The sequence below is a fragment of the Triturus cristatus genome, chromosome 12 (genome assembly GCF_964204655.1).
Source record: "Triturus cristatus chromosome 12, aTriCri1.1, whole genome shotgun sequence".
Taxonomy (NCBI): Eukaryota; Metazoa; Chordata; class Amphibia; order Caudata; family Salamandridae; genus Triturus; species Triturus cristatus.
In genome coordinates, this window is record NC_140595.1 from 54,068,619 (window position 1) to 54,081,505 (window position 12,887).

At 44.4% G+C, this 12,887-nt stretch overlaps 1 protein-coding gene across 1 annotated transcript in view; it reads left to right on the forward strand.

Annotated features, from left to right (window-relative positions):
- Positions 1-12,887, forward strand: part of UNC13A (unc-13 homolog A) — a 237,707-nt gene that overhangs the window by 137,962 nt on the left and 86,858 nt on the right. Inside the window, exons 15-19 of the mRNA XM_085640070.1 lie at positions 3,995-4,066; positions 4,821-5,040; positions 5,821-6,048; positions 6,737-6,878; positions 10,914-11,083. Of these exons, the coding sequence (XP_085496196.1) occupies positions 3,995-4,066; positions 4,821-5,040; positions 5,821-6,048; positions 6,737-6,878; positions 10,914-11,083 (832 nt within the window). The remainder of the gene's footprint in view (positions 1-3,994; positions 4,067-4,820; positions 5,041-5,820; positions 6,049-6,736; positions 6,879-10,913; positions 11,084-12,887) is intronic.

The window sequence follows — 12,887 nt, forward strand, 5'->3', positions numbered from 1 at the left end:
ATCACCTAAGTTGCATCCGAACTACCGGGCCTCAAATTTGAGACCTAACAGCATACGTCTCTGTGACAGCACAGCAATAGTGTCAACATTTCTGCAGGTTTTTCTTCAGAATTGACATAACTAATGTCCATCATGTGCTATGTCTTTTCTCCTAGAAAATGGTAGGATATTTAAGGACATTTCCTATCTTCAAGCACCATGGTGTAGCTAAAAGTCCTACAAAAGAAAAAACGCCATTGTACATAGCGTCAGAGGGTCTTCTTGGGGTTCACATCTGCATAGGTAGCGTGGAAGGACTGAAGCACCGAGACTCTGCTTTACCCAATAAATGAAAAGTTATATATAACTAAAGCGTCAGCGTGGGCATTTCTCCCAAGCTCGGCAAATCTTTTTGTTACTTTAGCACCTTCCCTCTGACAGATCAGCACATTTGAAATCTGCTAGATTTCCCACAGGCACCTAGAAATATGCAAATGTGGATGCAACGTTCTGTTCTACTTTCTCCCCCATGCATTTGTATTTGAAGGAATTTTAAAAAAAGAAACCTGGGAGGCGGGAAGAGAAGCGTTTCGTTCAGTGGATATTTTCAGTCCATCTTTGCTACCTTCTCCGTCATGCATATTCAATTTCAAAAATAATTAGAGTGTAGCTGATCAGAACATCTACCAAACTATGGTAGATGTTCTAGTCATCGTATTAGACTGTCAGTGACATCAATGCACTCTTAGAGGAGACTGCCTACCACTCTGTGGTTATTTCCCTCCCAACACTAGATAAGGCCCTCTGTCTTTAAAATTAAAACATTGCATTACACTTGCTTATTTTGTAAAAACATATTCTTAGGCGAACAAATATTGTGCTGTACCAGGTCTTACTTTGGCAAGTTGGGTCCTTGAAAGGATGACATTTTTTTAAGAGCTAAAAGCATCATGTGTCGTAGTTTTCTGCTTCGCTGAGTAATTTCATAGATCATTCATAATTGTGTATTTGCTGCTGGTTGTTTTGACATAAGATGGATGCTGCTCAAAGTTTAATAATGTTTTCTATTATTCCCTGCATTCCATCACAAAAAAGGCCATGGTAAGTTTTTCCTCTCTTCATAGTATTTGGGTTTAGCAATTTGAGGCATGAAGGCGTTTATGCAAAAGTACAACACACTCCTCGTGTAAGGCAAGAAGTTAACAAGAAGTCTCAGATAGGGGTAATTCACTGTACTGGACCATGGATATTGCATGAAAAGAAGCGAACCAACATTTCAGTGAATGTTTTTTTTAACAGAAGTACAACTCCAGAGAATATGAGATGAGCCATTCAAGTGAAAATAAATTTACTTTAAGAGGGCCCTGGGTAGACCCATAGAGTAATTGTGCCAGGATCACAAGAGGAAAAACTGGATATTCACAAACGTTGTGTGTCAAAAGTCGACAAAGGAATTGGCGCGCTGGTCCTCCATACCTAAAATTCACAGGCTGCTGAAGCTGCCTTTTCCCAGTGGAGAGGGATTCCATACTAGCAGACAGTCCTGTTCTGTCTGGCAGCCCACAGGTATCAATAAGGAATATTCCAACAGGTACTAATACGACTGGAGCAAGCCGCAAAGGCCACTCATTGAACTGGACATGCTCCAGCACTAACTGATACCAGTCGAGCATCCTCTGGCAGTCAGCCATGCCACTGGAGCATGCGCCAACTGCCACTGATTCCACATAATGGCACTGTCGCAGTCCCACTTAAACCTGGCGCACCATCATACTGAAGCATGCTGTAGCAGGGTCCCACACCTCTGTATCATGCACCTGTTGGCATCAAGGCCACTGTTGCATGTTCCTGCAGTCACCAGTCCAGTGGAGAATACTTTAGCAGGCAGCACAATACATTTAGCAAGATGCCGCAGACACCAGTACCATTCAAAGACATTTGTGTAACACAAATGTGCCCTCAAAGACAGAAACTTGCCATAAGGGAATGGATTTTACCAGAGTTTAAGTGCAACTGTAATGACTAAAAGAGCACAGGTCAGCATAGCCTTAATTACTGGGATTTTGTGCACAAAGTGTAGTAGAACATAGAGCCTTTCTAAACATTTTGGAGGGAGATTTCTGGAAGCTTTTGGAGCATTCCATCCCATGGGTGTCCAACGCTGTTGGTGGGGCCGGATTTACAGAGTAGATACTGGGTATGTAAATTATTCCAATATATATTCATTGGTCCTGATTCACAAAGGACCTCTGCACCCGTGGTGGAAGCTCCACAGTCGTGGGGGCATTTCTTGAGTCGGATGGAATCCCCGCAATGAGAATTCCTGTTGTGGGGATTCTGGCCCGCATGCAGAAACACCTCCAACCCCCCCCAACACTGTGGGGCCTCCTTCACGAGTGCGAAGGCCCTTTGTGAATCAGGTTCACTGTTTGTAATTATATCCTATGTGGTTCTTCTGGAAATGTGGCACAAAACCAACATCAGACACTCTGCCCTAATACTTACTGACACGTGCACATCAGTCCTCTCATCAAGACAGAGGTGGATACATCAATGAACACAGTTATCTCACTACTCCCTCAATGGCTGCCCATCCTGGCCAAAGTATGGAAGCAGTCTCAGTGAGTCACCAAACATGGGATCCCCCAAGTGTACCACTGCGTGGGTCGCTTTTCTTTCTGTATCAGCAATGCCAGGTCTACGATGAAGTGAGTGTAGTGTGTCATGAATATTCTGTATAAGTGATTTACCGTCAAACCAAACTCTGTAAAGAATTCGGTGGCCTCGGCCGCAAAAATACCAGGGCCTAATTGGATGTATAAAAACTTCAGAGGGGATGTGGTTTGTTTCAACAAGGTGGAACATTATAACGTGTTATCAACCTTAGCTGGAGAAAGGTGCTCTTTGAGGTAGTGTCATTGTAGAAGCATTTCTTTCATTAAACGTGAGAAGTTCATTGGGTCTCAGGAGCAGGGGAGGGAAAAGTCTTCTTGCTAATAAAATAAATCTACTAATCACAGGCTTCCATCAAGAGCCTGACTCACAAGAAAAGCCAGCATATCAGAGACTCAAACAGTGTGTTTCTTCCCATGAGAGATTTAATTTGAGAGAGGACATTACTTTAAGATTGTGTGGAAAACTCCAATGTATCTCTGCTAACTTGTAACCAGAGACGAGGTTCAGCCCGTTGAAGGTCTGAATGCTCCGCACGATTAATATGCACCAGGTGAGCTACTAAGCCAATAGGAACCCCAACATAAAAATCAACAAGTTGTTTATGTTTTGGAGACGGATGGTCCTTGGCTAATGAGGTTGATGTCTTTCAGCCAATCAAAGGCGGAAGAACTCAGATTTCCCAGCATAAAGTGGTGTTTGTGTGGGATAAAACTGAACATTAGATTATGAAATTAGGGATTAGTATTTCACACTTGGTGTATCCGTCAGGTGGTATCAACTTTCTGGGAATTTTCATCCAAAGTAAAAAATCCTTCGGGGTGTAAAGTTACTGGTTAAAAACTAATTTCTGGATTTCACTCGCTTGACGTTAGCTCTTCAGAACATGCATAGCATGCACATTTTAATGTTCAACATGATCCTCAGGATGCAGAAGGGACTTCAAGGGTACCAGGATGCAGGGGGACTTAAAGGGTGGATTCATAGCCAAGAAAATTATTTACTCTTCATTACTGACCATTCATTGTGGTTCTATTGATGAATTTGGATTTGCCTTTTTGTTCCAATTAGCCTGTTCCTCTTCCTTAACCTACCCTGTATTTATTGAGGTAACATTTATAGTACAAAAGATTGTCAATTGTCAAACTGTTGTATTTCCCCGAAATGCCTTTGAGATTTATCAGACAGATGTTTGGAAATGTTTAGGATGCTGTTGGTATCAGGCAGTCTGTCTGCCTTGCTAGCAGCTTTTTTTCACCAATTAATTTTAACCCACATCATCTATAGTCCAGCTCATCCAGAAGTCACTAATACTGTGTAAAAATATAATTGTTTATTGCAGTCATTGGTCCAGTCGAGGAAAGCCGGGATCACCTCAGCACTAGCATCCAGTACCTTAAACAACGAAGAGCTGGTAAGTCACCCGGTCTTCCCCTTAGTGCTTCCCCGCTCCAGTCAGCATCACGCCTAGCGGCAGAGGGAAGACAGTAGGCAAGGCCAGAGAGACGCTCGAGGGCTCCACTTCTCCAGTCACCATTGTACCCATAACCAGTGGCCAGGAGCAATGAAGGAAGGAGTATGGCCAGTCAGACCCTTTAGCATTTCACTGATCGATGTCCCATCATGCAGCAGATTGTGGGCGGGCGCATGGCATGAGGCAGAGCCTGGTAGAACCTCTAGGGCTCTATCCTGCCTACGGCTGGTAGTTGGAAGAGTAAAGGGCTGGACCAGGAATACCCTCTAGTGATCTCCCACTCTAGTCTCCATCATGCTCACTGCCAGCAGCTTGGAGGGAGCATGGGGCAGGCCAGGGAGAATCCACCTAAGTCTGGATGGCTTGTTCTTCATGCTCACTGCTTGGCATCTCCTGTGCACGGGACCAGAGTTGGTTACTTGTCCAACTATCTTCAGCGTGCAAGATGTTGGGCATGCACCTTCCCAAATTGCACTCTGCAGAAATATGACCCTTTATTTTCTTCATTTTAAACTCTCATCCTGTGTCCCTGCTCTTCCTGCAATTTTATGATGGGGGAATGTGTACTTGTAGGAGGGGGACATTTTAGGGGAAAAAGAAAAATGGTGGGTCTTGAGCCAATTTGAGATAAATGTACATTGTAACAGCTAATGACCTCTCTGCCTCTCTCTTATGCACATTTTATGCCCCTTAGAAAAACCATGTTTACAAGAAGACCCTTCAAGCCTTAATATACCCAATTTCCTGCACAACCCCGCACAACTTTGAGGTGTGGACAGCCACCACGCCCACCTACTGCTACGAATGTGAAGGGCTGCTCTGGGGGATCGCCCGGCAGGGTATGCGTTGCACAGAGTGTGGGGTGAAGTGCCACGAAAAGTGCCAGGACCTCCTTAATGCCGACTGCCTACAGAGTGAGTAGGTTGGGCTGTATCAGCCTCTACTGGGCAACTGTTCAGCATACCTGATATTCTTTCTTTCTAGCTTCCATTCGGTTTCTCTTATAGTTGCTTTTATTTTTCCTTCTTTTTCGTCCTTTTCTCTTTGTTTTTTTTATTTGTTGCTGTATTTTTCTTTCTGGCTTTCTTTCCCTCTCTTAATTAATTTCTTTCTTTCCTACTCCCATTCTTGTTCCTTCATTCTTTCTTTCATTCCCTGACTCATTGTTTACTCTTTCTTTTTCATTCATTCTTTCTTGTCATCTTTGTCTCCCACTTGCGATTTCTTTCCTTTCCTGTTGCTGTGCATTTCTATTTGTTTCTTTCCCATCCTCCTATTGAATTATTGGCCTACAATCTGTCTTATAGTTCATGCACCCTGATACCGTTCACATTTCCATAATGTTGAATTCTTAACTTATGTTCTACGGTTACAACTGCAGGTAGAATGAAAAGTAAAGTTAAGAGCACCTTTCTGGTTTCAAAGCTCCAAGAATGCCTACACATTAACCCAAGTACCAGGAAGTATCCTGCAGATATATTTGCAAAAACTGTAAAGGCTATTTCCTTTCTATGAGTTAACCTGGTAGAGGTTCATTGGGAGGACACATGTGCCAGAAAAATTTTCACACTCTGCATTTAGGGGATTCTCCAGAGCTGGGATACTTTATTGCTTTGAGATATGTTCCTTACTTACTTTCCACCATTCTACTGCTGATCCTGCTAATGCTCGTGTCCTATTGATTCTCTGTGAAGGAGCGGCAGAGAAGAGCTCAAAGCATGGGGCTGAAGATCGTACCCAGAACATCATTATGGTGCTGAAGGACCGCATGAAGATCCGAGAGCGCAACAAGCCAGAGATCTTCGAGCTGATCCAAGAGGTGTTCGGAGTCTTAAAAGCCACCCACGCTCAGCAGATCAAGGCTGTGAAGCAGAGTGTCCTCGATGGCACTTCCAAATGGTCAGCCAAGATCAGTATAACAGGTAGGCATTGACGGGCTCTTCATCACATACAGACGCAGCGCAATCTCTTAGTATGGAAGCTCTTGATCTCCAGCAGATGTGAAGCTTCCAACATAGTGTTTCAGGCAAAGGTGTCATAAGGCAACTCAGTATGTTATGCCTCCTGCGTTTTCAGCATCCATTGCTTACTGGGAAATCTACGCCTTTCCTATTGGACCAGTCCAATCCCGGAATGGGACCCTCCCATTAGGACTACCTTTGCATGTAAATGGATTGGTTTATTTACATTTATGTGAGCGGATCGGTTTGCTTTGGTAGGCATTTGAACATGAATCATTTCCGTTAATGTGAACATGTGAATGTATGTAAGCAAATTAAAGGTGTATTCATCTCGAAATCCAGCGAGTGACTACCGCAAACTAAACCTCTTGACAGACTGAAATTTAGAAAAGGGAAACGAGAGACTGGAAATAGTCCAATACGTAGGTTGTTTAATGCCCAGCAGCAGCCATCTTGCACATGATGATTTTAGGGTGTAATTTCACCAGTGAAAGGGTCACCACAGAGTGTAAGGTCCTTCCTGTGTTACAGGTACCCACACTCTGTGCCAACAGCCTATTTATGCACGTTTTTGGCACTGTACATTTTAATATGTATACGTCAGGGTAAAGCTGTGTATATTGTATGTAATCATGATTGTATATTACAGTTGTATGTGCCCAGGGCCTCCAAGCGAAGGATAAAACTGGCTCCAGCGATCCCTATGTTACTGTTCAGGTGGGAAAGACGAAAAAAAGGACGAAAACCATCTACGGAAACCTGAATCCGGTGTGGGAGGAGAACTTCCATTTGTAAGTGGCATGTCAGAATTGCCTGTTTTGCTTCCACAAAGCCCACCCATCTGTAACTGTAAAGCCACCTTGATAATTGAAAGGGTACCTGTGATGAACAGTACTTTCTCAATGAAGTGACTCTAAGATGCTGTGCCTATAATGTTCATCATGAAGATATTGTGAGCATAAGGTGCATCGATGAGTCTTCTCGTTTGCTATTACCATCGTTTCTAGACAGGAACTAGGTGTCTCTGCACATTATCAGTTGGCTGATGACCTGATTATTCAAAAGGCCTCTAAACACACGATTTACAGAAGAGCCACTTTCAAAAACATAGACTGGGTGCCTTGTCTAGTTTATTTTCAAGGTTCTTATCCTGCCTTATGGCTTGGGTCACACTTCTGATAGTAATCATTAATTGGCAAAATAAATAGGCTGAACGAGGAACCCATAATAGTTATGGTCTGGTCAGGTCGATGTGTTTGGCCATGTAACAAATAGGACAGTCCTCAAACCGTTCTGACCTTCATAGAGTTCAAGCTGTTAGTTTGGGTTTCCTGGTATCTTGGAGATTTATAAAGTTGGGTAGTAACTGGACATCCGCCAAAATTGGTGGATGTGCTTACCACCCACCGGCCTCATGTTCTGCCTATCTAGAGGTCAGGGATGGTGTTTCACCAGAAAGTGTGCCTGTAATCAGTTGGGCTGCTCTATTTTGGGTGCAGGCACCATTGTCCACCTGTTTTCTCATGTCTGTCTGTGCCTCTCAAACTAGAAAAATGTACAACTAGCCAAAATGTGCTGGGTGGAAACTCCCTGGTGTTGGGAATATTTATTTTTTATTTTCCAAAGGCAAACTTACATAGTGCCAATTGATCCTCCAAGCAGCCATGGCATGGCAGATCTGAAGCTGCTAGGATTTTTTAGGCCAAGACGGCACCAACCATTTGAGATGAGAGACACTTTTAGGGAAAAAGAATAGCTTATACTGTGGTATACTTTAGATATGGATTGCCAGCTGCAACTTGGCTGGCAGAGTTGGTGCCTCAACCGTAGACGCCTTGTAGCTGTCAGCCAGTTAAACTCTCAAATGGCAGCTTTCACCTTTTCAGGATCCATCCTTCCATAACTCATCGATAAAACACCTTTGTCTAACATCAACATTGCCACTGCTCTAGGTATAGTGGGTTTAAGTGACCATCACCAAAGGCAGAGTGGGCCCCAAAGATGAGGATGCCGTAGCCGTAAGATTATCAAAGCTGAAGGTACAACGAGCCTTGGATGGTCACCCCTTAATGCACAATTAGTGTACGGTGATGATTCTCAAAACATGATGAGCCTATATTATTCATTCCTCAATGTTTGAGGAGTCTACAGTGTTCATCCCTATGGCATGGCAAGCCCAAGGTGGTCCCCCCTTAAGGCATGGTGGCCTAATAGGTTCATTATCAATGCACAGTTAACCTTGGGTGGTCACGCCTAAAGGCATGGTGTTATGTTATGTTGATTTGTATAGCGCACTAATCACCGAGAGGGTATCCAGGTGCTTGGGCAACTGTGTTGGTTTGTGGTCCCAAGGTGCTGATATGAAGAGCCGGGTCTTCAGCTTCTTGCGGAACTCAAGAAGTGAGGCGGGGGCGCTGATGTGTTGAGGGAGGTCGTTCCATGTCTTGGGTGCGGTTTAGGAGATTGAGCGACCTCCAGTTTTGCTTCCGAGATGCAGGGAGTTGAGTGAGACAGCGTGTAGGTATATGATGGATTAGTGAAACTGTAAGCGGCTGTTCAGGTATTATGGTCCAGTGTTATGTAGGGCTTTGTATGTGTGTGTGTGAGAGAAGTTTGAATTGGCTGCACTTGTGAATGGGGAGCCAACAAAGCTTCCTGAGGTGCAGTGTGATATGGGTGTGGCGCGTTAAGTTGAGTATGAGTCTTGTGGCAGTGTTCTGGATGGTTTGGAGTCTTTGTAGAAGTTGTTTGGAGTTTCCGGTGTAGAGAGTGTTGTCGTAGTTCAGCCTGCTGGTGATTAATGCTTGTGTGATGGTCTGTCTGGTGTTCTAAGGCAACCATTTGAAGATCTTTCGCAGCCTGCATAGGATGTGGAAGCAGGAGGTGCACACTGCATTGACTTGAGCCATCCTGTTGAGCTTGTCATCTAGGATGATCCCTAGATTTCTTGCGTTGTCTGTGGGTGTTGGTCCCAGGCAGAACCAGTCACTTATCAGTTTATGCTGAGCTTAAGATGAATGTTACTCGAGGATTATTCAGGCTAAGATACTCATCCTTCAAGGCATGGTGAATCTACGAGAGTTACCACTTATGGGAAGATAAACCTGAGATCATAACCTCTTAAAAGGAAACTTAAGATATTGATCTCTGAAGGCATGGTGAAACTGAAACAGATCCCCATAGCATGGCGAGTCTTAAAACATTAATTCCACCAAGCAAGTGAGCCTAATAAGTTAGTCACTCAAGACATGATGTTCCTAGGATAGTCATCCCTCACTGCACCATAAGCTTCAAATGGCCACTGCGCATGGCACAATGAACTAAGACGATCTTCACAGGAAGAGTAGTAGACAATGCTTCTGCAACACACGAGGAGCCCAAGATGTTCCTAATTAATAACATGATGAGTGTAGATGGTTATTGCTCAGGACACGATAATCTGAAGGTGGTCTCTGCTCAAGTTATGGTAAAGCCAAGATGGTTAACAAACCGGGCATGCTGAGCGTAAGATGGTGGTCCCCCACTCCACCGTTCACATAAGCAGGTTTTCACTCTGGGCACAATGAGCTTATGTGATAGTGAATCCCTCCAGGCATAGAGAGCATAATGTGGTATTCACTCAGAGCTCAATCAACATGTGAGGTTATCCTCTTTTAAGGCATTGTGAGTCTAAACTGGTATGGTCATTGCCAGGGTGTGACTAGCCTCAGTTGGCCCCCCTACCAGAGCATGTTGAAACCAATATTGACACGGCTTAGTACACAATGAGGCCAAAATACAGAAAGTAAGGGTTTAATCAATCAAGTGTGACTACAGTTCAGTGAACACTAAATACGCTAAGCCCACCACTACATGCACTAAGATGGTGGATGGTAAGACCATGGGCTGTCCAAGATGGCCACCCCCTTTCACCACCAGAGTGCTCTGAGTCCACTGTGCGATTATTGATATGCAAAAACCCCAAAAGAGATAAATAATAAATAGATTGCACAGTAAGTCTAATGCAGACACTGCTTAGAATATGGCCAGTCTAAGACAATATAAGCTATATAATGACAAGGGGAGCCTAGGTTGGTCCCTGTCCACGCACAGCACAATGGATGACGTCTTATCTGAAAGTTATGCATTTTAGTCCGCTGCTGAGGGCTATACCGGTTGTTATTGGTCCTGAACCAGAGTTATAGGCGACAAAGGCCCTCTCCCCTTAACAACCGATATAGCCTGAGGCAGAAGAGCTGTAAATCTATTAGAACATTCCTCCCACTAATGGTAGAATGTTCTAAATTAAAAAGGGAGAAACATGAAAACAAACATTGGAATGTTGGAACTTCGATCTTATACCAGCCACTATAAGCCCGGAGCTTCTCCATTGTCTTCAATGGAGCTTTCAACCTTCCAAAGTTCTAATATAGCCTTATAGCCCACCGTAGCGGGCTATACTGGCCATTAAAAGCCCTCTCCAGCGTTAACAAGAGAATGGGACTTTAATGGCCGGTATAGCCCAGCTACGGAGGGCTATAAGGCTATTAGAACATTCTGCCACTACAGGGTAGAATGTTCTAACAAATAAAACAAAGGCCTCATGGAGACTGAGGGGATTGAAATCCCCTCTTTCTCCGTGAGGCCTCCGTTCACAGCTGTTGATGTGAGCAAACATTGGAGTGTTGGAACTCCGGGCTTCTACCAGCCATTAGAAGCCCGGAGCACTCCATTGTTTTCAGTGGAGCTTCCAACATTCCAATGTTCTAATTGTGCTTAAATGACTGGGTGGTAAAGGATCAGAAATAGGAACTGAAAATAACAAATCTTTTTAAAATTTTCCTCAGTGAGTGCCATAACTCCTCCGATCGGATCAAGGTTCGAGTGTGGGACGAAGACGATGACATCAAGTCCCGTGTCAAGCAGAGGTTTAAGCGCGAATCTGATGACTTCCTGGGTCAAACCATCATTGAAGTTCGAACACTGAGCGGAGAGATGGACGTCTGGTACAATTTGGGTAACTATCATAATATCATGAATATTGCATATATTATTCACCCCTCTAGCCAGAGCATAGCACAAAACAGTCCACATGGATTCCTAAATAGAAACACACCCCAAGTGGTAATATTTTAATTACCCAGGTTTGATAGATGTTGAGCTAGCACGAACTGCTGTCTACCAACTCCATCAGTGATGCCAGTAATAATACCCCAAGCTGTACAACAACACAGAGTCCTTCCCCCATACTGCACTATCCCTTTAAAAGGCATTACCTGCAATGAATAGCTAAGTCCCTTTCAGTGGAATGGGACAGTTAGTACTCAAAGCTCCCCAGACTCATCCATCAGAGGTATTTCCAAAACTGTACTCCAATAGTATCATCTCTCCAGAGTCATACCTTTTACCCAAAGCCACATTGTGTTGCTAATGCTAGGCATGAGCTGTCCTGACATGGTAATGCCATTATAGCCCTCCTATGGGGCAGCAGTGCTTTAACACTATTTGCCGATCCCCTGAGGACGGTTGGAGAACTACGCTAGAGCTGCCGAAGGAGTATTATACTTGCCGTTCCGAAGATTGCTGATGAAATGTCAATAATAGCTCAGGGGGGGCATCCAGAACAGAATTCACAAATGCAGCTTGAATTGGTTGAAGAATATTCAAATAGCCATAGTGGACTGATAGGAAAGTATCAGTAGCAAAAGTGTTTACAACTCTATGGAAATCTCTGCTGCAAGAGTGCTGAAAATCTTATGAAAAGGTATGCACAATCCCTGCTGCAAGGGTCATCCCAGTCTCTCTCCGGGGCTACTTGGAAGGTACAATCAGACCTCCATGAGACATACTCCCAATCTCAAGTAAATGTGGTGGAAGTTACCTTTATTTGCTTGTAACAGCTGTTCGAAGGATGCCACTGCATGCGAGGACATGTGATGGAAATATACTTTTAGTCCCTCAGCAGGGTGGATAGGGCACGCCACCTGCCCCCAGAGACGGCTGTACGTATGAAACTGCAGGTGCTCCAGTAGAGCTTATGAAATTATCTGGACAGCCATGGAGACATGGTACCTGCTTCCTGGTAGAGCTACAGGAAACGTACAACAAGTCCCAAGTGGCGCTTATGGAAGCGAGGATGGTACCAGTCAACAGACGATCTGTTGGAAGGATGCTGACAGTCCAAGTGGTGCTTATGGAAGCGAGGATGGTACCAGTCAACAGACGATCTGTTGGAAGGATGCTGACAGTCCAAGTGGCGCTTATGGAAGCGAGGATGGTACCAGTCAACAGACGATCTGTTGGAAGGATGCTGACAGTCCAAGTGGCGCTTATGGAAGCGAGGATGGTACCAGTCAACAGACGATATGTTGGAAGGATGCTGACAGTCCAAGTGGCGCTTATGGAAGCGAGGATGGTACCAGTCAACAGACGATCTGTTGGAAGGATGCTGACAGTCCAAGTGGCGCTTATGGAAGCGAGGATGGTACCAGTCAACAGACGATCTGTTGGAAGGATGCTGACAGTCCAAGTGGCGCTTATGGAAGCGAGGATGGTACCAGTCAACAGACGATCTGTTGGAAGGATGCTGACAGTCCAAGTGGCGCTTATGGAAGCGAGGATGGTACCAGTCAACAGACGATCTGCTGGGAGGATGCTGACAGTCCCCTGTGAGAGCTGTGGTATTTATACTGCATTTCTGATGCAAATATGATGTAAGTTTACAGCCAGTGAGTGGAAGAGCCACAGTAAGGGTAGAAGGATACTGAAAGCTGTTCAGAACCGGTCACATAATAAGTTTACCGTTCCCTTAGAGAGGTCAT